The 24,848-nt window shown below is 40.3% G+C and overlaps 1 protein-coding gene across 2 annotated transcripts in view; it reads left to right on the top strand.

Moving 5' to 3' along the window:
• Nucleotides 1–24,848, top strand: part of LOC115218926 (protein O-GlcNAcase) — a 76,045-nt gene that overhangs the window by 16,026 nt on the left and 35,171 nt on the right. For both annotated transcript variants that reach the window (XM_029788942.2, XM_036508651.1), the window contains exons 2-7: nt 6,357–6,408; nt 9,154–9,251; nt 12,565–12,695; nt 15,398–15,566; nt 17,425–17,523; nt 19,779–20,063. In XM_029788942.2, coding sequence (XP_029644802.1) covers nt 6,357–6,408; nt 9,154–9,251; nt 12,565–12,695; nt 15,398–15,566; nt 17,425–17,523; nt 19,779–20,063 — 834 coding nt within the window. The remainder of the gene's footprint in view (nt 1–6,356; nt 6,409–9,153; nt 9,252–12,564; nt 12,696–15,397; nt 15,567–17,424; nt 17,524–19,778; nt 20,064–24,848) is intronic.

Raw genomic sequence — 24,848 nt, 5'->3', positions numbered from 1 at the left:
AAGATTGGTTTGCAACAAGAGTGTCCATGAAATAATTTTTTTCAAATGCTAAGGCCTGGCGATTTCAGGCTAATGACCGCGTGATCTCCAACCATTCCTTATTCCAGCGGCAAACGCCGTAGATATGGGGGCCTAGGTTGGGTTCCAGATCAGCCTTGACTGTCATCAGCCAGGTTTTTCGGTGTCCACCACATCGCTCCTCCCACCCTTCAGGGTTGGTGAAAGCGATGTGGTGGACAACGAAAATCCTGGCTGATGACACAACACTTCTCTACCCAATTGTCAACTTGCATATTTACCATACAGCTGTACTAGCTTTCTCTCTGCGCACAACATCTGCTTCTTCTCATAGTCAGTTTTGCTCTCACAACTCATTTGTGCTTTGCAGTTCAAGCGCACTAACATTACACATCCAGCAAAGCATGCTTTCTTTCCAGCTTGCACTTATCCTCTGCATTCACTGCTGACACTCGCAACCATGCAACTTTTGCACATCATATACAATATACCCATTAGTCAAAGAGGGAATTCCTTTATTATTGTAGAGGTAAGATTTCCTTGGGATCTTTTCGGTTTGAACAGCAGTTTTTTTCTAGTGGTGTCATATGAAATTGTCACCCATAATTATGACCCTAGTATTGATCTATTGCATTTCAATGTTTTAGGGTTAGGGTTACGGTTAGGGGTGGGGGGAAGGGTATCTTTTTTTCTTCCAGAGCCGCATATAAAATTCACCTGATCTTTTCAGTTTGAACGGCAGTTTTTTCTAGCGGTGTCATATGAAACTGTCACCCATAATTATGACCCTAGTATCGATCTATTGCATTTCAATGTTTTATGGTTAGGGGTGGGGGAAGGGTATCTTTTTTTTCTTCAGAAATGTAAATAAACCCAATCTGTTTCTTAAACGAGGGACATATTCATACGGCACAGAATGTTTTCACCTCAATAGACGGTCATTGATTGGTTGAAATTACAGAAAAAAAACAACAAATATCTTACAAACTATAGAATTTTCTCAATAAAGCTAAGAGAAAAGGATGTTTTATAAACACATTCTACCAGTATACGAAGTTTAAAAGTGTTTAGTTACCTAGAAATTATGTTAAAAACTGCCGTTCAAACTGAAAAGATCCAGAACTGATAGTCTCAACCTAATCTGACTTCCAGAACCGCATATAATATTCTCCAGTAAATTCAAAATTACGCAATTCAGAATTGGAATATTATTGAAAAGAGTAATCATTAATTAATGTTATTGTTTGTTTGAATTTAAAAAAAAAATATTCTCCCAAAATTTCACAAAATAAATTGAACTTTTCTACATTTAATCTGGTCTTATTCAATCTAAACATCCTACCTGTTTTCTGTTAAACAAGACCAGATCCAACCACACACACACTAACACGAACGATGTCAGTCTGAAAATATGCAAACACAACCTCGAAATCTCAAAGCTACAAGATAATGCGTGATTAATTTAAAGCAATGTGAATAAATAATCATTACATTTCACAGAGAAATCTGATTGCTTAAGGGTTAAAAATTGGCACATGTGTGTGTGTGAGTGTGTGTGTGTTTATACATATTCCTTCTATCTTACATATATATATAATATATGCATAGACACACACATACCTACATTTCTGGATTGTGTAATCAATACTAAAGTGCTTGTTTTTGTCAGTATATATTTTTGTTTCGCTAATGTTTTTCTGCCTCAAGTCTTTCAATATTACACCAGCCTACATCTGGTCTTGACCGGTTACAACCAGAAAACCTGCTTACATCTTCAAAAAATGTTTTTATTTCTATTTTTTCTTCCTTTAGTTGCTATGCTTAAAGCCCGCAGCAATTATGTACACATACATGCACATCTACACACACACCAGCACAAGCATGTAAATTCTTGTTTCTTAAACCCTACTTTTTTTTTTCTTTAGCTTCATCTTTATTCTATTTCAGTCTTTCCCTGCTTTACCTCCTCTCATCCTTTCCTTTTTTCTTTCTTGTTCTCTCTCCTATTTTTTTCCCCTTTCTCTCCTCTTTTTGATTGGTATCTTCTCTTTTTATCTTTCATTCTGAAATAAAGCTGTTCTTTTCATCTCTCTCTCTTTCTCTCACATACACGCACTCACAGATTTGTACATACACACAGAGCCTATTTTGCATAGCCTTCTTCATCATCTCCCCTCTCCCCATTGTCTGCTCACATAAATTTTGCTGAAATACTTCCATACAAACCTACTGACTTCCTCCTTCTCACTATCTCCCTCGCACACCCTCTCTCACACTAACCCTGCGTCTTTCACCTCCAAGGTACATACTCATTACTACAGCTTAACCAACTATGCCAGCCTTACTGGCACAGATATTGCTTTGTCACTGATGAACGATTTATGTGAAGAATGTGTGTGTGTGTGTGCGCGCACCGTATGTGGATGTGGGTGCTAGTTGTCATATTTTCCATAGCAATTTACTTATGTTTTATGTATAGGGACTAAAAAGTAAAAGATTTCACAGGGTACTTATTTGTTTAAATTATTATCTTCTGTGTTCTTCTATCAAAATAATTAAATATAATTGATTTACTTTGATGATGTGGGAATTTTTTTAGGTGAGGTGTAACATGAATTTTAGGTCATAGAGTAGATAATTTGGATCTTTTCGGTTTGAATGGCAGTTTTTTCTAGCGGTGTCATTTGAAATTGCCACCCATAATTATGACCCTAGTATCAATCTATTGCATTTCAAAATCTGTTTTAGGGTTAGGGTTGGTTAGGGGTGGGGTGGGGGGGAGAGTATCTTTTTTTCTTCACAAATATAAATAAACCCAATCTGTTTCTTAAATGAGTGACATATTCATACGACACAGAATGTTTTTGCCTCAATAGACGTCATTGATTGGTTGAAATTGCAGAAATTGAAGAAAAAAAAAACAGCAAATATCTTACAAACTGTAGAATTTTCTTAATAAAGCCAAGAGAAAAAGATATTTTATAAACACATTCCAGCAGTATACGAAGTTTAAAAGTGTTTAGTTTACGTGGAAATTATTTTAAAAAGCTGCCGTTCAAACCGAAAAGATCCCAAAACAGTTACAGCTTGGTATTGCATCTGGTATTTATATTGGTGTGACACTAATGTTTATGCCTTCATCCGTTAGGGAGTGTCTAATGTCTATCATTTCCGTGTTTCTCTCATTGCATTGTTGGCATGTTGGGACACTGTCTTGATGGGCTTAGTTGAATAAATTGATCCCAGTACTTATTTTTTAAGCCTGATTTTTATTCTGTGGGGAGTGGGTAGGGTGGCATGTAAACAAAGCAACACTGATTGTCAGGTGGTAGCGATGAGGGAGAACAGACACAAGCACACAAATATACGCACACATACACGAACGTATATATTTTTATGTGATGGATTTTCATGTTGAAGACGATGTATGAGCGTTCAGCTTTTTGAATGACCTTTTATTTTGGAAAATAAAAGTTTGAAAAAACTGCATTATTTATGAGATGACCCAAGTGGCTGTGTGGTAAGTAGCTTGCTTACGAACCACATGTTGTGAATGGATTTGGTAGACAGAAACTGAAAGAAGCCCCTCGTATATATATATATATATATGTATGTGTATATGTTTGTGCGTCTGTATTTGTCCCTCCAACATTGTTTGATAACTGATGCTGGTGTGTTTACGTCCCCGTAACTTAGCGGTTTGGCAAAAGAGACCAATAGAATAAGTACTAGGCTTACAAAGAATAAGTCCTGGGATCGATTTGCTCGACTAAAGGAGGTGCTCCAGCATGGCCACTGTCAAATGACTGAAACAAGTAAAAGAGTGTATATTAGCTATTAGAATTACTGAGTACGGTGCTGAACTAAATGACACAAGCATACCAAATATGAGTGTATACATACTTACACACACACACATATATATATATATATATATATTATATATATATATATATATATATATATATATATACACACACACACACATTATTTTTAGTTGGCAGAAATGATAGTGATGCAATAGGCTGTGTTGTTATTTTTTAACTTTTGCCAATTGAAAATTTGAAAAATTATATACCTTCGCGCGCGCGTGTGTTTACACATATACATCCTCACATGTACGCGTGTGTGTGTGTATGTATATATATATTTTTGTATGTATATTTATATGTGTGTGCATATAGATATGAGATTTCATATGTAGAGCTAGTCCAGTTTTGGACAAACAGTCTGTATGATCTGTTGAAAACATTTGCAGGCAAAAATGTGTCTGGGATTGAAGCCAAGCCCTGTTCAGGAAGGAACTCATGTCTGCGTCATGGAAATTCTATGGTTATATGTATATGTAGGGTTGGTTGCACTGCTTGGTCTTTTTAAGCCAATCCAAAACATTTGTGCTGTATTGTCTGGAAGTAGCCAAGCAGTACGGCATGTCATTTCCGAATTTCTGGCAGAGTGAATTATGTCATGGTGCTGTTTTTCTCACAGATGGTGCCCAACTGACCCTACTATACTGTGCTGTCGACAAAACCAAAAACAAAGTACGTGCATGCATGAAATTAAAAATATAAAATAGCAACAATTTACCCATTGCACCTTATATTTATATGTACTTATAATATATATATATCTGTATGTATATATACATACGAAGGCTGATCAATAAGTATCTGGACTGTTTCCATAGTAATGAAGCTAAGAAGGCATGCAGAGTGAAGCTACTTGGCACAGATTGACCTTGAGCTCTGCTGTACATGTGTGAAGTTTTAGTATTCTAGCTCACTTCTGTTTGCTGCAGTGCTTGGAGGGAGGGTGTGTAGTGTGTGTTTGTCGCATTAACCATGACAGAGAAGTACTCCCTGACTGGCTTGTGTGCTGGTAGCATGTAAAAAGCACTATCCACCCGTGATTGATGCCAGGCCCGCCTGACTGGCTCCTGTGCTGGTGGCACGTAAAAAGCACGCACTACACTCTCGGAGTGGTTGGTGTTAGGAAGGGCATCCAGCTTTAGGAACATTGTCAGATCAGATTGGAGCCTGGTGCAGCCGCTGACTCTCCAGAGCTTGTCCAACCCATGCCAGCATGGAAAATAGACGTTTAAATGATGATGATGATATATATATATATATATATATATATATATATATATATATATATATACACACACACACACATATGCACACATACCTATCATCATCATCTTAATTCAATATCTTTCCATGCTGGCATGGGTTGGACGGTTTGACTGAAAACTGGTAAGCTGGGGAGCTGCGCCAGGTCCCAATCTGATTTGGCATGGTTTCTATAGCTGGATGCCCTTCCTAACATCAACAACTACAAGAGTGCAGTGGGTGCTTTTTATGTACCACTGGCACAGGCATGATATATACAGTAGGTTTCCACTCGGTTTCTGTCTGCCAGATTTACTCACAAAGCATTGGTTAACCTAGTGCTATTGTAGACGACACTTATCCAAGTTGCCATGTATACACAGACACACACACATATTTGTATACTTATGATGGGCTTTCAGTTTCTGCCTACCATATCTGCTCACAAAGCTTTAGTTAACCTGAAGCTATAATAGAAGACACTTTTCCATATATTTCATCATTAATATACATACTGTTTGCATACATAAGGGTGGCGAGCTGGCAGAAACGTTAGCACGCTGGGCGAAATGCGTAGCCGTATTTCGTCTGCCGTTACGTTCTGAGTTCAAATTTCGCCGAGGTCGACTTCGCCTTTCATCCTTTCGGGGTCGATAAATTAAGTACCAGTTACGCACTGGGGTCGATGTAATCGACTTAATCCGTTTGTCTGTCCTTGTTTGGCCCCTTGTGGGTAGTAAAGAAATAGGTATTTCGTCCGTTGCTACGTTCTGAGTTCAAATTCCGCCGATGTTGACTTTGCCTTTCATCCTTTCGGGGTCGATAAATTAAGTACCAGTTATGCACTGGGGTCGATGTAATCGACTTAATCTGGTTGTCTGTCCTTGTTTGGCCCCTTGTGGGTAGTAAAGAAATAGGTATTTCGTCCGTCGCCACGTTCTGAGTTCAAATTTCGCCGAGGTCGACTTTGCCTTTCATCCTTTCGGAGTCGATAAATTAAGTACCAGTTATGCACTGGAGTCGATGTAATCGACTTAATCTGTTTGTCCCCTCTGTGTTTGGCCCCTTGGGGGTAGTAAAGAAATATATCCATACTGTTTGCAGTATTGTTGAACCTACGTTTTCTTTCAACTCTCACTATATCTTTATATATAAAATATGATATATTATGTAAACACCAACTGAATCACACATCTAATCAATATTTTTTTTCTTTTTTTTCTTCAGGTTTCTATGGCAGACCATGGACAACAGATCAACGAAGAATTTTATTCAAATGGTAAATTATAATTGTTTTTATAAACATCTGTGAACTGTATAAAGAAAATGTTTCTGTCTTATTGGTTTATTGATGTATTCTATTGTACACTGCCACTGGCTGTATGGATAAGGTAGTGGGTGGTCTTTTGATGCTGCTGCTACTTTGGTACACTAGCGTCATAGTGTAATACATGACTAAGAACAATTTATAAGTCTCATACACATCATCATCATTTAGCGTCCGTTTTCCATGCTAGCATGGGTTGGACGGTTCAACTGGGGTCTGTGAAGCTGGAAGGCTCCATCAGGCCCAGTCAGATCTGGCAGTGTTTCTACGGCTGGATGCCCTTCCTAACGCCAACCACTCCGTGAGTGTAGTGGGTGCTTTTTACGTGCCACCCGCACAGGTGCCAGACAGAGCTGGCAAACGGCCACGAACGGATGGTGCTTTTACGTGTCACCGGCACGGGGGCCAGGTGAGGCTGGCAACGGACACGAACGGATGGTGCTTTTACGTGCCACCGACACGGGGGGCCATACTTTAGTAAATTGTAAAAATGGCAGCAATGATTACATGATAATTTTTCTGTTTACCTTTATCTCTTTTGAGATAATTTTTTTCAATATTTAGGTCTCTTACGCTTTTATCTTTCATGGGTTTCAGTCAGTTCACTTTGGCTACAATGAGGCACTGCCCTTGATTTTTTTGATACATCTTATCGACCTTAGTTATTTATTTCATTCTTGTACTTATTTTATCGATTTTTATTTGTTGAACTGCTATGTTACAGAATATAAAGAGACCGGCATGGTTCTAGGTTCAGTCCCACCTCATGCCACCATGGGCAAGTGTCTTCTACTATAGCCTCGGGTTGACCAAAGCCTTGTGAATGGATTTGGTAGATGGAAACTGAAAGAAGCCCATTGTGTGTGTGTGTGTTTTTGTCCCCCCCCCCCCACTCCAGACTGCTGGCCTTGAGCCTAAATTGGAAACAGTTACTATTACGAAGGCAGTGAGCTGGCAGAAATGTTGGCGTGTTGGACAAATTGCTTTGTGGCATTTCTTTCGACTTTGTTTTCAAATTCCACCAAATTCCACTTGGCGTTTTATTGTTTTGGGGTCGAAGTATCACTCACGTATTGGGTTTGATGGTGTTGACTAACACCCAAAAGCGGCGAGCTGGCAGAAACGTTAGCACGCTGGGCGAAATGCGTAGCCGTATTTAGTCTGCTGTTACGTTCTGAGTTCAAATTCCGCCGAGGTCGACTTTGCCTTTCATCCTTTTGGGGTCGATAAATTAAGTACCAGTTACGCACTGGGGTCGATGTCATCATCATCATCATCATCGTTTAGCGTCAATCGACTTAATCCCTTTGTCTGTTTTTGTTTGTCCCCTCTATGTTTAGCCCCTTGTGGGTAATAAAGAAATAGGTATTGACTAACACCCTTCCCACAAATCTACTGGCCTTGAGTTCAAATTCGAAGCAGTTAGTATTATTATTACCATGTTTTTGTCCACTTCCATGCTAGCATGGATTGGATTGAACCTTTTGAAGCAGTGTTTTATGGCCAGATGCCTTTCCTTGTGCCAACTCTTACAAAACACAGGGATCTGTAATAATACAAAAATCTATTATATTATAAGGATCTTTTCGGTTTGAACGGCATTTTTTTCTAGCGGTGTCATATGAAATTGTCATCCATAATTATGACCCTAGTATCAATCTATTGCATTTCAATCTGTTTTAGGGTTAGGGGTGGAGGGAAGGGTATCTTTTTTTTTTCACAAATGTAAATAAACCCAATCTGTTTCTTACACGAGGGACATATTCATACGGCACAGAATGTTGTTTACCTCAATAGACGTCATTGATTGGTTGAAATTGCAGAAATTGAAGAAAAAAGCAACAAATATCTTACAAACTATAAAATTTTCTCAATAAAGCCAAGAGAAAAAGATGTTTTATAAACACATTCTACCAGTATACGAAGTTAAAAATTTTTTAGTTACCTAGAAATTATGTTAAAAACTGCCGTTCAAACCGAAAAGATCCTATTATAATAATAGAATCTGTCAGTCATGCACACGTATACAACACTGACACATATGCTCATACGCACATTACTGAACCTAGACAGATGTTTCAATTGATCTCAGTGTGTTATCTGCCAACAGCATTCTATTTCTCAGCACATTTCACATGCTCTCTCTTGCTTTGTGTGTGTGCGTGTGAGAGATATAGGTGAATTGGTGGAGTCGTAAGAACGAAGGATAACATGCCTTAGTGCATTTGTTCTAGCCCACTGTTCACTAAGTTCAACTTTGCCTTTCCTCCCTTAACCCTCTAGTGTTTAAACCGGCTGTAACCGGACCGAATATTCTACACATTTTATGTTCAAACTTGCCAGAACCAGCATCTCACACCTACCCTGCAATGTCATTCTAAAAATAAGCAATTACATCTTTCCTATCTTGAAACTTGGCATGTAAAAAGCACCCACTACACTCACGGAGTGGTTGGCGTTAGGAAGGGCATCCAGCTGTAGAAACACTGCCAGATCAGACTGGGTCTGGCACAGCCTTCTGGCTTCCCAGACCCCAGTTGAACCCATGCTAGCATGGAAAGCGGACATTAAACGATGATGATGATGATGATGAAATTTGAATAAGTAAGGATTATTTTTGCCAAATTAATCTGAACGCTAAAGGATTAAGGCCTTTATTTGTTTTTCTGACTGTATTATTTTTGTTATTTACTTCAGGATGAGCAAAATGGGACTCAACACATACCTGTATGCCCCGAAAGATGATTGTAAGCACAGAGCCATGTGGCGTGATTTATATTCTGTAGAAGAAGCTGGTAACTATCTTTATCTCTTTCTCTTTGTTGTTTACTGCATGTAAAAACAAAAAAACAACATTGTCCTTTAGTTCTTTTAGGGGCATGAAATATTTTGACCCTGCCTATTTGGTATCACTGATTCGACGCTGACTTATTTGACATCAGACATTTCCATGTTTCTTTTGTTCACTTCCCTCCTCTCTGTCTCTCTATTTATGTCAGTCATCTTCTATTAATAGATTGTAATGTGTGTGTATGTGTGTTTGCCCCCAGTGCCAAAATGTACTGTCACCAAACAGGTTCAGTATCCAGTCAACCATACCAAATTGCCAGCATCCAAACAGCTATACCCAAATGCTCCATTCTGTTGAGTTTGATGTGAAATGACCAAATGGTTATGATATCTGATTGGTAACTTAGTGATCTTGAGTTCAAATTTCCTACAGCTACAGATGTTGTCTTATGGTTCTTCAAGGGAAGATGTTTCATTTTTACATTGTTCCATTTCATTTGAGAGAGTAGATGGTCATCTTGGTAAAATAATGAATGACAATCCATAAAGCTAGTGTTTTATATCCTGTCACTGCTAACATATTTAATTTTAGGTTAAGATGTGTGACAGTTCTCAATAGTCCAATTCACCCAGCTCAGAGGTGGTGAACTTTGTTTACTCCAGCATATTGAAATATTTAATTTTAGTAATCTTGTCATTGGATTGTCACCAACATGTGTTATAGTTTTAGCTTGTAGATAAGAAATAAGCTTTTTATATGATATTGCAGGTGTTTCGGGCAGAAAGGCCTGTCATCAGAAGTGAACTGTCAAGAAATGGTAGTCTTTATTGCACTAGCCATGTTAGATTGTGCAAGATGTATTTTTCTTCTTCAAAATCCATTTTGTGTCAACTAAAAATTCAAGATGTGCTGTCTTAAAAAAAATTTCACCACATTTCCTCATGGCATTGCTTCAAAAACCCCCTAGTGAATAACAACTCGAAGCATGATGCAGGGGTCATAGGTTTACCATCACTGATCTTAAATTTAGATCAGTGCTGTAGAGTGGTTTTAATTTGCTGCTACTGTTGTGTAGCTGTAGGTCAATTCTGCTCAAGTAGACATTCCACCTGCGACTCTTGTTTCTTGAGGGTGGGTGGCAAGGATTGTGTAAGTCTATATTTCCTAAAATGGTAATGGATTATTTGGTGGCGAGCTGGTAGAAATGTTAGCATACTGGGCGTAATGCTTAGTGGTATTTCGTCTGCCATTACGTTCTGAGTTCAAATTCCGCTGAGGTCGACTTTTACCTTTCATCCTTTCGGGGTCAATTAAATTAAGTACCAGGTACTCACTGGGGTCGATATAATCGACTTAATCCGTTTATCTGTCCTTGTTTGTCCTCTATGTGGGTAGCAAAGAAATAGGTAATGGATTATTTGAGTAAGATTAGGCTGTTATTTCTAGCAAGTCGAGTGTCCACATAGGGGTTTCCTTATTTGCTGTTATTAGCAGGTAGCATTACAATTGAAGAGTGTTTTGTTAGGTAGCAAGTGATTAGTTCAGATTCACAAGTAGGCCTACAGAAGTCAATAGGAAGTCACTCCAGTGTACTTCTCTCTTGAATATCTACACAAGGACTAACATTTTGGGGGTGTCCCAACAACCAAATAAGACATCACTACCAGTTGACTGAGCAGTGTTTTGGGATCTTTTCGGTTTGAACGGCAGTTTTTTCTAACGATGTCATATGAAATTGTCACCCATAATTATGACTCTAGTATCGATCTATTGCATTTCAATCTGTTTTAGGGTTATGGGTGGGGGGAAGGGTATCTTTTTTTTCTTCAGAAATGTAAATAAACCCAATCTGTTTCTTAAACGAGGGACATATTCATACAGCACAGAATGTTTTCACCTCAATTAGATGTCATTGATTGGTTGAAATTGCAGAAATTGAAGAAAAAAAAACAACAGACATCTTACAAACTATAGAATTTTCTCAATAAAGCCAAGAGAAAAAGATGTTTTATAAACACATTCTACCAGTATACGAAGTTTAAAATTTTTTTAGTTACGTGGAAATTATTAAAAAAAACTGCTGTTCAAACCGAAAAGATCCGTGGTTTGTAAATACATGATTGAAATTCACCTGCAATAGTCTAGGAGTCAAGTGTCAAATCCCTGTGCAGACTTCCCATTTACTCACATAGGGATACTTATTTTGCATACCTCAGTCCATGAAGTTGTCAGGAACATTATGTTGGGACTATATGTTCTAGGATTGTTAGTTGTAAAAGGCTTCCATCCTATCCAGGGTGGAAAACATAGGGATTCTAGCTTTAATTTGCTCTAAATGCCATGGAAACTAAAGCTAAACATCGTCTTTAGAATTTCATTTAGGTCTCTTGGAGCTATGCAGCTGTCACTGTATTTTTGAAAAGTTACTACTGATAGACTACTTGACTACTGGCATTCTATTCTGCTAAAACAAGTGATTGCATTTAGATACAAACTAGCATTATGACCTGGCAACGCTGGGTCATAGTGCTAGTGCATACTTATACAGCTGCGTGCATGCTCGCATACACGCGAGTACTGTCCAAATCTCCGACCAATCACATACAGCTAGCTGGCATTCAATTGGCATATCAAGTTTCGGGCATTTTGATTGGGTTTTAGATAGAAAATTCACAAAAAAGTCACTTCTATTGATTTTTTAATGGCTTTGCGGGGTGACTAGGGAAATGTAAAGATGTGCACGACCACCCTTGGACGGTTTTGAATGACCATAGAAAGCGCGAGCCCTCTGACTGAAAAATTGTGGATTTGTATAAAGGACACACACACAGACATTTTGTCGTTTATATATAGAGATTCTTGTTTGTCAGGAGTGGCTGTGTGGTAAGTAGCTTGCTAACCAACCACATGGTTCCAGGTTCAGTCTCACTGCGTGGCATCTTGGGTAAGTGTCTCTGCTATAGCCCCGGGCCGACCAATGCCTTGTGAGTGGATTTGGTAGACGGAAACTGAAAGAAGCCTGTCGTATATATGTATGTATATATATATATGTGTGTGTGTGTGTTTGTCCCCCTAGCATTGCTTGACAACCGATGCTAGTGTGTTTACGTCTCCGTCACTTAGCGGTTCGGCAAAAGAGACCGATAGAATAAGTACTGGGCTTACAAAAGAATAAGTCCTGGGGTCGATTTGCTTTTCTAAAGGCGGTGCTCCAGCATGGCTGCAGTCAAGTGACTGAAACAAGTAAAAGAGTAAGAGTAAATCATTTTTGTTTGTCACCTGTTTAATCATTTGTTATTACCTGTCTTTATTTCTAGATTGCCTGACTGGTCTCATTGATGCTGCTCACGATCAGAATGTTGAGTTTGTGTATGCGCTCTCGCCAGGTTTAGATATCACATATTCCAGTACCAAAGATGTCACTGCCTTGAAGAGGAAGTTGGAGCAAGTATGTATCCGCTGCTTCTTGCTATTTTTCCTTCGCCACCCTCTTTCTTTACTCAATTTTCCTTCTTTGTAATTAAATTTGTGCTGATGATAATGATGATCATCATCATAATAATGAGAGTCTCTAGAAACAGGACAGTTGAGATTACACTATGCCCGGACAGGACAGTGGATAGAGTACATGCCTAAAGTAAATATGATTTGCCAAGACTGAGCAATGGGGGAGAGAATGTGCCCAAGCGACATCACATAGGTTGAAACATTGGCTGTGCTATTTACATTATGGTTTTTCACCTAGATGAAGGCATGACTTATCCAGAACTATGAATCTGTTGATTGAACTTAGTCTTTCTATTTACTCTGTGCCTATGGTTGTTCAACCAGAGCTGATCTGGAACTACGCAATAACAACAACAAACTTTGTACACATAGTTTTATATTCTTTTTTCTTCTTTGTGCCAAAGAGTTGAATACATGTTCTACAAAGTGTATCTCTCTTCTTTTGGTCTGGCATCATATCTTTGAGGCCCAGCTCACCCAGTTCTAATCTCATCACTTCCTATATCTTCTCTGTTCCAACCATGTTCCACTGTCATATGTCACACTATTTTCACAGATGACATGCATCAGCTATACATACCATTTCTGCACATATCGGTCAGTTGTACTTTGCTGCCCAGGGCTCTTCCAGTTCTGCAGACTTAGAATTATCTCATGAACTATGGGGACTTGATATAATTCTGGAAAAGTTGTGGAAAAAAAATTTAATTTTTTTAAAATAGTTAACAAAATGTTCAGAGTGGCTGTGTGGTAAGTAGCTTGCTAACCAACCACATGGTTCCGGGTTCAGTCCCACTGCGTGGCATCTTGGGCAAGTGTCACATGCCTTGTGAGTGGATTTGGTAGACGGAAACTGAAAGAAACCTGTCGTATATATGTGTGTGTGTGTGTATATATATATATATATAACGGGAAGCTTTATGAAAATAAACAAAAGACGAAGGCAGGTGGAAAACAAACGAACAATTGTATTAGTATGGCGCTCAGGAAATATAAATAAAACAAGTCTTTAACGTTTCGAGCCTACGCTCTTCAACAGAAAGATACACAGAGAGAGAAAAACACAGAAAGAAGGAGAGAAAAAAAATGCGTGCAGTAGCTAACGAATCAACATGGCGATGTGTGTGTGTGTGTGTCTGTGTTTGTCCCCCTAGCATTGCTTGACAACCGATGCTGATGTGGTTATGTCCCCGTCATTTAGCGGTTCAGCAAAAGAGACCGATAGAATAAGTACTGGGCTTACAAAGAATAAGTTCCGGTGTCGATTTGCTCGACTAAAGGCGGTGCTCCAGCATGGCTGCAGTCAAATGACTGAAAACAAGTAAAAAAAGAGAGTAATAAGCTAGGCATGACATATTACTACAAGCAAAAGCTAACAAAAAGCCTCAAGAATATCAGATGCTAATTTTATTTCATTTTGAAGAAATTTTTCCCTAATTTAATTTAGTAATGGAAAGACTCATGGAGAATTGTAGATACGTCAAAATGGTTTGTTATTGCTACGTATATGCTGTGAACATTTGAATTAGGTTTTTGTGTGTGTGTGTGTGTGTGTGTGTGTAGCATGGGAGATAACCCTTGGGTTTGTTAAAACGAAAGAATCTGCAGAACTATTTGATTCTGATATGTGAATCTTTGAAGAAATGGCGCAGTAGTCAACTGTAACAATTTTTTTTTTACTGTACTATACATGTTGAGTGGCCTTTACTTTGTTTGTAGCACTATTTATAAATATGATACTTTTATATGTATAGAACATTAAAAGGTTTTATGATTCATTCAGTGATACTTTTCCATTTAAGAAATTTTCACCTTACTCATTTGCTGAAAGACAACCCCCCCCAAACCCCCCAGAAACATTGCTCTCTGTAGAATTATGATGAAACAAATATAACTGTATTGCCCCAGCATGGCCATAACTGAATGACTGAAACCAGCAAAAGTTTCTGTAACTGTCAGATTGTTATATTTTTGGACTATTACTTTATCATTAACAGTTTAATTAACTGTAGTAGGTAATTAGCAGAGCATTTGACAAAATACCTGTGGTTTTTATTTCTGTTCCTTTTTATGATCTAAGTTCGAATCCTAACCTGATCTGTTTTGCCTTTCATCCATCTGAGGTTGAAAAAAAGTACTATATAATCAGCTTGAACCTTCGAAGACAGTGTTCCAGTGTAGCTACAGTTTGGTGACTGAAATCGTTTAAAGAACAAATAATTAATCTCAAACATTTTAGTCATTTAACCCTTTCGTTACCAACCCAGCTGAAACCGCCTCTGGCTCTATAGTACAAATGTCTTGTTTTCATAAGTTTTGAATTGATATCTTCCACCAAACCTTAGTCACAATTATGTTCCTAACACTAGCTGAATGATAACCTAAGTTATTTTAGTAAATTTTTTGTTATATCTAAAGTAATTGAAAAAAATACAGAGCATCTCAAAATAAATACAGTAACGAAAGGGTTAAATATAAAACTAATTCAGCTTGTATAGGCTATCATGGTTCATGCAAGTAAGATTTATCTCAATAAGCCTTGTCTTTGAAATTACATGGAAATGAATTTCTTGAATTGCTTACTAACAGTGGACTCTTTTTCTTTCTTTCTTTCTCCCTCGGCTGTGGTCCTCTTTTCGCCAGGTTGCTACATTTGGTTGTACAGCTTTTGCATTACTCTTCGATGACATTGATCCCCAACTGTGTGAAGCAGATAAGAACATATTCCAGTCCATCGCTGCAGCACAGGTGTCTGTCACCAACGAAACCTACCAACATTTAGGACAGCTAAAATTTTTATTTTGTCCAACAGGTCAGTGCCTTACTATATTTTTATTTTAAATCTGTCCATATTAATGATGATGATATGGATTCTTTTAACTTCTCATCTACTGGCACCTCCCTCAATACTATTCTCACCTGTCGAGGGGGGGGGGACTTCTATCTTCTCATGCAAGTTATTTAGTGACTCTGCTGGTGTCACGAAAAAAAGCACCCAAGTACACTTAGTAAAGTGGTCGACGTTAGGAAGGGTGTTTGGCCCTAGAAACCATGTCAAAACAGAGACTAAAACATGACTCAGCTCTCTGGCTTGCCAGCTATTGTCAAACTATCCAACCCATGCCAGCATAGAAAACGGAAGTTAAATGATCATGATATACAAACACATACCTGCACACACACAAAAGCATGTATGTGTGTCTTTATCTTACGTCTCTTTTAATGTACCTTATACATATCTACAGAAGGTATGTAGCCTAGTGGTTAGAGTGTTGCACTCATGATTACAAGATCATGGTTCAATTCTCTGACTGGGCAGTCTGTTGTGTTCTTGAGCAAAACACTTCATTTTATGTTGCTTCAGTCCACTCCACTGTAAATGAGTAGTCCTGTGACGGACTGGTGTCCTGTTCAGGGAAAAATGTGATCAAAGTCATTTATAAGCCATGGAAACTGGATAGCTGTCCTATGAGCCCCAGGACTTGAGACAATAGTGTCCAGGGGTTGATGATAATGATAATGAATTTATATATGTGCGTTAGATAACTGTGCCTTTGCATAGCATTTAGTGGACCATATTGGCTGGTGCCACTGCTGGCAATTTGTTTTTAAGTCCAAATAATGTTATCACATTATAATTATGACTATATTTGGCTGTTTATGACTGAAGATTAAGTGTCACAGAACAAATATGACTATACTGACAAATGATAATTGGAAGACTAGTGTATCACATGACAGCTATGATTATCACTGGCAGGTTATGACTTAAAGCTAGTGGTCATATGACAGCTATGATTGCTATCACAAGGTTATCACAAAAAGACTAGAGTGTTAATAGTAACTATAACCACAACTGGTCAACTGTCACAAGAGAACTAAGACTGTCTGTTGTTTAAAGGTTATGACTGAGAATGACAGCACACCATCGTAACTGGCAAGTTATTATGGTGACTATAACTGTAATTACAATTATGATAATCTTCATAACCATCACCGAGAACTCCTGCATTCACTTGTATAAGTCACACTATTTTATACTTGATTTTAACTTAAAAGTCCAAGCTGTGACTTACATGTAGGGCAAAGCTAAAACTATAAAAAGAAGTTTTGCACTAAGATGTAATACTAAATTAGGGGTGCAACTTATACACAAGTAAATATGGTAAATCTTTGGTGATGGTTTTTAAAACTGAAAAATGAAAGGAAATGTTAGCATGCCAGGCGAAATGCGTAGCTGTATTTCGTCTGCCGTTACATTCTGAGTTCAAATTCCGCTGAGGTCGACTTTGCCTTTCATCCTTTTGGGGTTGATAAATTAAGTACCAGTTACGCACTGGGATCAATGTAATCGACTTAATCCGTTTGTCTGTCCTCTGTGTTTAGCCTCTTGTGGGTAGTAAAGAAATAGGTATTTCGTCTGCCGTTAGGTTCTGAGTTCAAATTCCGCTGAGGTCGACTTTGCCTTTCATCCTTTCGGGGTTGATAAATTAAGTACCAGTTACGCATTGGGGTCAATGTAATCGACTTAATCCCTTTGTCTGTCCTTGTTTGTCCCCTCTGTGTTTAGCCCCTTGTGGGTAAGTAAAGAAATATATAATTATAATAATTCTTCCAGCTCTTAAACTATCCATTTTAAATTTAATTTTCTTATCTTGTTTGTCTTGTAGAGTACTGTTCAGCACGTGCTATGCCTGCAGTATCAAACTCTGAATACTTGAGTACAATTGGGGCCAAATTGTTACCTGATGTAGATGTCATGTGGACTGGTGAGTCAGTTGAAATATATAATATATATAATATGTATAATCTTGTTTGTTTCTAGTATGCAAGTCGGAATGGCAAAGTGGGTAAGATATTCTGTTAGTAACATACAAGTCAGTGTGTTCAAATCTACTACTGGTGTTCCACTGTTTCTATACAGGGCTGTTTAATTCATATTATTTCAGATCACCTGCTTTGCTAGACATGCAGTGTTACAGTACACACATTATATATAGTACATATGAACTCATGAATCATGGATTGTTAAGTTATCCATACAACCATGGTTTTTCTGGAAATAGCACATATCTGAATGTGAACTGCCTTCAACTGTTAACATTTTGTTTGTACCTTCTCGAGGCTCGCCTGGCTCATAAGGGCCGGTTTCCCGGTTTCTTGGCGTATAGGCTCCCCACCTAGACGGGACGTCGGTCCGTCGCAGGTGAGCTGCAAGATGCAGGAGGAAAGAGTGAGAGAAAGTTGTGGCAAAAGAGTCAGTAGAAGTTCGCCTTACCTTCTGCCGGAGCCGCATGGAGCTTAGGTGTTTCACTCATAAACACACACATCATCCAGTCTGAGATTCGAACCTGCGATCCCACGACTGCGAGTCCGCTGCTCTTACCACTAAGCCATGTGCCTCCACAAATGTTAACATTGCTCAGTCATAGTCAAATACAGCACTGGACCTCATATCTAGCTTCCAGAAATGGGGAACTACTGTGCAATATACTGAACCCTATATTGAGTGAACAGACCCTGTTTTTGAAGTTGGTTAATTTACATATGTTGTGTTAAAAATAGTTTTGTTCTTTACTTTTTCAAGTAGTCTCATAATAATTAAACATGCTCTACTTTAGAATTTTTAAAATTTCCACGTGTATCTGTTAAATAAAATCACGTTCATGTAATTTTCAGTCTATAAACATTGTACTGTATTCCGGTGGCATGTAAAAAACACTATCCGAGCGTGGCCGTTCGCCAGCCTCGTCTGGCACCTGTGTCCGTGGCACATAAAAAAACACCATCCGAGCGTGGCCGTTCACCAGCCTCGTCTGGCACCTGTGTCGGTGGCACATAAAAAGCACCCACTACACTCACGGAGTGGTTGGCGTTAGGAAGGGCATCCAGCTGTAGAAACACTGCCAGATCTGACTGGCCTGGTGCAGCCTTCGGGCTTCCCAGACCCCAGTTGAACCGTCTAACCCATCCTAGCATGGAAAGCGGACGTTAAACGATGATGATGATGATATTTGTTAAATATCAAACAGACCCTGCTTTAGAAGTGTATTAATTTGAATCTGTTATATATAATTTAGTTCTTTACTTTTCTCTGTTTATTTTATATTCTAAGTGTATATTTACTCCATTGATTCTCAACCTGGGTTCATATGGCCTTTGGGGATCCATATAAGATTTTGTTGCTAAAATTTATGTGCAATTTAGGCACAGGAGTGGCTGTGTGGTAAGTAGCTTGCTTACCAGCCACATGGTTCCGGGTTCAATCCCACTGCGTGGCATCTTGGGCAAGTGTCTTCTGCTATAGCCTCGGGCCGACCAAAGCCTTGTGAGTGGATTTGGTAGACGGAAACTGACAGAAGCCTGTCGTATGTATATATATATATATATATATATACATATATATATATATATATGTATGTGTATATGTTTGTGTGTGTGTGTTTGTCCCCCTAGCATTGCTTGACAACTGATGCTGGTGTGTTTACGTCCCCATCACTTAGCGGTTCGGCAAAAGAGACCGATAGAATAAGTACTGGGCTTACAAAGAATAAGTCCCGGGGTCGATTGCTTGACTAAAGGCGGTGCTCCAGCATGGCCACAGTCAAATGACTGAAACAAGTAAAAGAGTAAAGAGAGCAATAAACTGGTTATACTTCTACAATACACAAAATATTTAAACAATTTTTAATACAATTCGCAGTAATATTTAATTATGAAAATATAATATATGATTTCTTAATCATCAAATGGTTATGAGGGTCCATTCAAGTAAAATAGGAATCAAAGGGATCCATAAATAAAAAAATGGTTTGAGAAACACCACTTTAGACTGTCTCCTGCAAACCAGAAAATCCAGAAATCTGGGACACTTACATCTCTAAGCTTGTCAGATAATTGGTCTAGTATTATTAGGTTCAAATCCCACCAAGACTAACTTCACCTTTTATCCTTTCAAGGTTGTCAGAAAGTATTAGTCATGTGTCGAGGTCAGTTGTTAATTATGACTTTTTTTCATTTACAGGTAACAAAGTTGTGAGCAAGAAAATCACTATACAGACTTTAGCAGAGGTGTCGAAGATCTTACAGCGTCAACCTGTGATCTGGGACAACATTCACGCAAATGATTATGACCCAAGGAGAGTCTTTCTGGGGCCTTATGATGGACGCTCTCCAGAAATTATCCCTTATGTCAAAGGGGTTCTGACGAACCCAAACTGTGAATTTGAGGCCAACTTTATCCCACTGCACACCCTTGCCCAGTGGTGCAAGTCCAATGTCAATGGTGTTAAGAAGGATATCATTGCAGGTAAGTTCACTGCTTCTCTTCCACCACTGTCTTTGTTGTCATGACTACAGTAAATTTCATGAATGCAGCCAAAGCGTCAATCTTTCTGCAACAGTGGTAGTAATAATAGGTGGTAGCAGCAGTCGTAGTTGTAACATATGCGTTGTTATTACACTTTTGTGGAGGCGCAATGGCCCAGTGGTTAGGGCAGTGAACTCGCGGTCGTAGGATCGCCGTTTCGATTCCCAGACCGGGCGTTGTGAGTGTTTATTGAGCGAAAACACCTAAAAAAGCTCCACTAGGCTCCGGCAGGGGATGGTGGTGATCCCTGCTGTACTTTTTCACCACAACTTTCTCTCACTCTTACTTCCTGTTTCTGTTGTACCTGTATTTCAAAGGGCTGGCCTTGTCATTCTCTGTGTCACGCTGAATATCCCCGAGAACTACGTTAAGGGTACACGTGTCTGTGGAGTGCTCAGCCACTTACACGTTAATTTCACGAGCAGGCTGTTCCGTTGATCGGATCAACCGTAACCGACGGAGTGCTTCCAAAAAGTTATTACACTTTTAGTCAGCTCAGTGGCACAATTGGTTGAGCTTTGAAATATTTATGGTTACATTTCTTTACATTATGAGTTCAAATTCCAGCTAGCAGGACTTTATATTTCATCCTCTGGGGTTGATTATATCAACAACTATGTTCCCCTCAAAAATGTGTGACCTTTTGCCTATGTTAAAAATCACTTGATTTTTGTCTGTCAAGAACTGGTCCAATTTAATTGACTATTTATCCTTCAAAATTATGACCTTGTGCTGCTGCTGCTGTTGTCATTATTACCTATTTCTTTACTACCCACAAGGGGCTAAGCACAGAGAGGACAAACAAGGACAGACAAATGGATTAAGTCGATTATATCGACCCCAGTGTGTAACTGGTACTTATTTAATCGACCCCGAAAGGATGAAAGGCAAAGTCGACCTCGGCGGAATTTGAACTCAGAACGTAGCGGCAGACGAAATACCTATTTCTTTACTACCCATCATCATCATCATCATCATCATTTAACGTCCGCTTTCCATGCTAGCATGGGTTGGACGGTTCAACTGGGGTCTGGGGAGCCCGAAAGCTGCACCAGTCCAGTCAGATCTGGCAGTGTTTCTACAGCTGGATGCCCTTCCTAACGCCAACCACTCCGAGAGTGTAGTGGGTGATTTTATGTGCCACCGACACAGGTGCCAGACGAGGCTGGCAAACGGCCACGCTCGGATGGTGTTTTTATGTGCCACCGACACAGGTGCCAGACGAGGCTGGCAGACGGCCACGCTCGGATGGTGTTTTTATGTGCCACCGACACAGGTGCCAGATGAGGCTGGCAAACGGCCACGATCGGATGGTGCTTGTTACGTGCCCACAGCACGGAGGCCAGTCGATGCGGTACTGGCTACGGCCACGTTTGGATGGTTTTCTTGTGTGCCACGTGCCACCGGCACTGGTACCACAAGGATACAAATTCCATTGATGTTCATCTATTTTGATTTGTTTTGATTTGATTTTCACTTGCCTCAACAGGTCTTCACAAGTGTCACAAGAAGGAAGGTATGCACAGGTGGACTGACTACGTCCCAGGTAGGGGCCATGGGTTATGGCCTGACTAGTCTTGCCGGGTCTTCGGATGGTGTTTTTATGTGCCACCGACACAGGTGCTAGATGAGGCTGGCGAACGGCCACGATCGGATGGGGTTTGTCATGTGCCCACCGCACTGACTACAGCACTGATGGATTTCTTGTGTGCCACAGGCACTGGTACCACAAGATACAAATTCCATTGATGTTCATCTATTTGTCTATTTTGATTTGATTTGATTTTCACTTGCCTCAACCGGTCTTCACAGGTGTCACAAGAGGAAGGTATGCACAGGTGGACTGACTAGTCTTGCCGGGTCTTCGGAAGGTGTTTTTATGTGCCACCGACACAGGTGCCAGATGAGGCTGGCGAACGGCCATGATCGGATGGTGTTTGTTACGTGCCCACAGCACGGAGGCCGGTCGATGCGGAACTGGCTACGGCCACGTTCGGATGGTTCTCTTGTGTGCCACAAAGTGTGTGCCACAAAGTGTGTGCCACCGGCACTGGTACCACAAAGATACAGATTCCATTGATGTTCATCTATTTTGATTTGTTTTGATTTTGATTTTCACTTGCCTCAACAGGTCTTCACAAGTGTCACAAGAAGGAAGGTATGCACAGGTGGACTGACTACGTCCCAGGTAGGGGCCATGGGTTATGGCCTGACTAGTCTTGCCGGGTCTTCGGATGGTGTTTTTATGTGCCACCGACACAGGTGCTAGATGAGGCTGGCGAACGGCCACGATCGGATGGTGTTTGTCATGTGCCCACAGCACGGAGGCCAGTCGATGCGGTACTGGCTACGGCCACTTTCGGATGGTTTTCTCTTGTGTGCCACCGGCACTGGTACCACAAAGATACAAATTCCATTGATGTTCATCTATTTTGATTTGTTTTGATTTTCACTTGCCTCAACAGGTCTTCACAAGTGTCGCAAGAAGGAAGGTATGTACAGGTGGACTGACTACGTCCCAGGTAGGGCCCACGGGTTATGACCTGACTAGTCTTGCCGGGTCTTCGGATGGTGTTTTTATGTGCCACCATGTTCCCACATCACGGAGGCGAGTCGACGTGGTACTGGCTACGGCCACGTTCGGATGGTTTTCTTGTGTGCCGCAGGTACTGGTACCACAAAGATACAAATTCCATTGATGTTCATCTATTTTGATTGATTTTCACTTGCCTCAGCAGGTCTTCACAAGTGTCACAAGAAGGAAGGTATGCACAGGTGGATCGACTACGTCCCAGGTAGGGGCCACGGGATATGGCCTGACTAGTCCTGCCGGGTCCTCTCATGCACAGCACACTTCCATAGGACTCGGTCTTCAGTCATTTCCTTGGTGAGACCTAAAGTTCGAAGGTCGTGCTTCACCACCTCGTCCCAGGTTTTCCTGGGTCTACCTCTTCCACAGGTTCCCTCAACTGCTAGGGTGTAGCACTTTTGCACACAACTATCTTCAGCCATTCTCGTCACATGACCATACCAGCGCAGCCGTCTCTCTTGCACACCACAACTGACACTTCTTAGGTTCAACTTTTCTCTCAAAGTACTTACACTCTGACGATTATGAACACTGACATTACACATCCATCGGAGCATACTGGCTTCATTTCTTGCAAGCTTACGCATATCCTCAGCTGTCACGGCCCATGTTTCACTACCATGTAGCATGGCTATACGTACACACGCATCATATAGTCTGCCTTTTACTCTTAGCGAGAGGCCTTTTGTCACCAGCAGGGGTAAGAGCTCTCTAAACTTTGCCCAGGCTATTCTTACTCTAGCAGTTACACTTTCAGCACACCCACCCCCGCTACTGACTTGGTCTCCTAGGTAGCGGAAGCTATCAACTACTTCTAGTTTGTCTCCCTGGAACGTGGTAGAAGTTGGTCTCTGCACATTTCCAGTGTTTATTTCTCTTGAGCATCTGCCACAGACAAAAACTATTTTCTTAGTTAGCCTTCCTTTGACATTGCTGCACCTCTTATGTGTCCATAGCTTACACTTGGTGCACCTTATAGAGTTTCTACCTACACCTTTTTTACAGATCGAGCAGGGCCATCTACCTGAAGTCGTTTGTGGTTGGTCCACCTTCCTACTTATTAGGACTTTGGTTTTGGCTAGGTTGATTCTAAGGCCCTTCGATTCTAATCCTTGTTTCCACACCTGAAACTTCTCCTCCAGTTCTGATAGTGACTCAGCAATTAGAGCAAGGTCATCAGCATATAGGAGCTCCCAGGGGCATCCTGTCTTAAATTCTTCTGTTATTGCCTGGAGGACTATGATAAATAGGAGGGGGCTGAGGACTGAACCTTGGTGGACCCCAACCTCTACCCGGAATTCTTCACTGTACTCGTTGCCAACCCTCACCTTACTAGCTGCATCTCTGTACATGGCTCGCACAGCTCTCACTAACCATTCATCTATCCCTAGTTTCCTCATTAACCACCAGATAAGGGATCGGGGGACCCTGTCAAAGGCTTTCTCTAAGTCAACAAAAGCCAGGTACAGGGCTTACCTTGGCTAGGTATTTCTCCTGCAGCTGTCTTACCAGGAATATAGCATCAGTAGTACTTTTCCTGGCACGAACCCAAACTGCATATCATCTAAGCTAACTCTCTCTCTAATTAACTGGGCTATAACCCTCTCCGTAACCTTCATTACCTGATCCAACAGCTTGATGCCCCTGTAGTTATTTGTATCTAGGGCATCGCCTTTACCTTGTAGCAGTTGACTATTATGCTGCTACACCAGTCATTGGGTATGACTCCTTCGTGTATCACCTGGTTAACTATACGGGTGACTATGCTATAGCCGACACTACCAGATATTTTGAGCATCTCTGCAGTAATTCCTGATGGGCCTGGGGCTTTCCCTGTCTTCATGCTTCTAATTGCCTTAGCTACCACGGAACTATCAACTCGGATAGCTGGTCCCTCTGTTGGGTCAACATTCGGCAGACTCTCTTTATCCCATTCATTTTCCTCATTCAGCAACCTTTCATAGTGGCGTCTCCAAGCTTCTCTCTTTGCATCCTCATTTAGCGCAAGTGAACCATCCTCCATGCGAACACATTTCTCTCCTACCACATCTCGATTCTCTCTCACACACTGTCTTGCAACACGAAATACCTCAAGTCTTTCATCCTCACGGCGCAGGACATTGGCAAATTTTCTT

This window comes from Octopus sinensis, linkage group LG14 (assembly GCF_006345805.1).
Source record: "Octopus sinensis linkage group LG14, ASM634580v1, whole genome shotgun sequence".
NCBI classification, from domain to species: Eukaryota; Metazoa; Mollusca; class Cephalopoda; order Octopoda; family Octopodidae; genus Octopus; species Octopus sinensis.
This window is presented reverse-complemented; position numbering and strand designations above follow the sequence as displayed.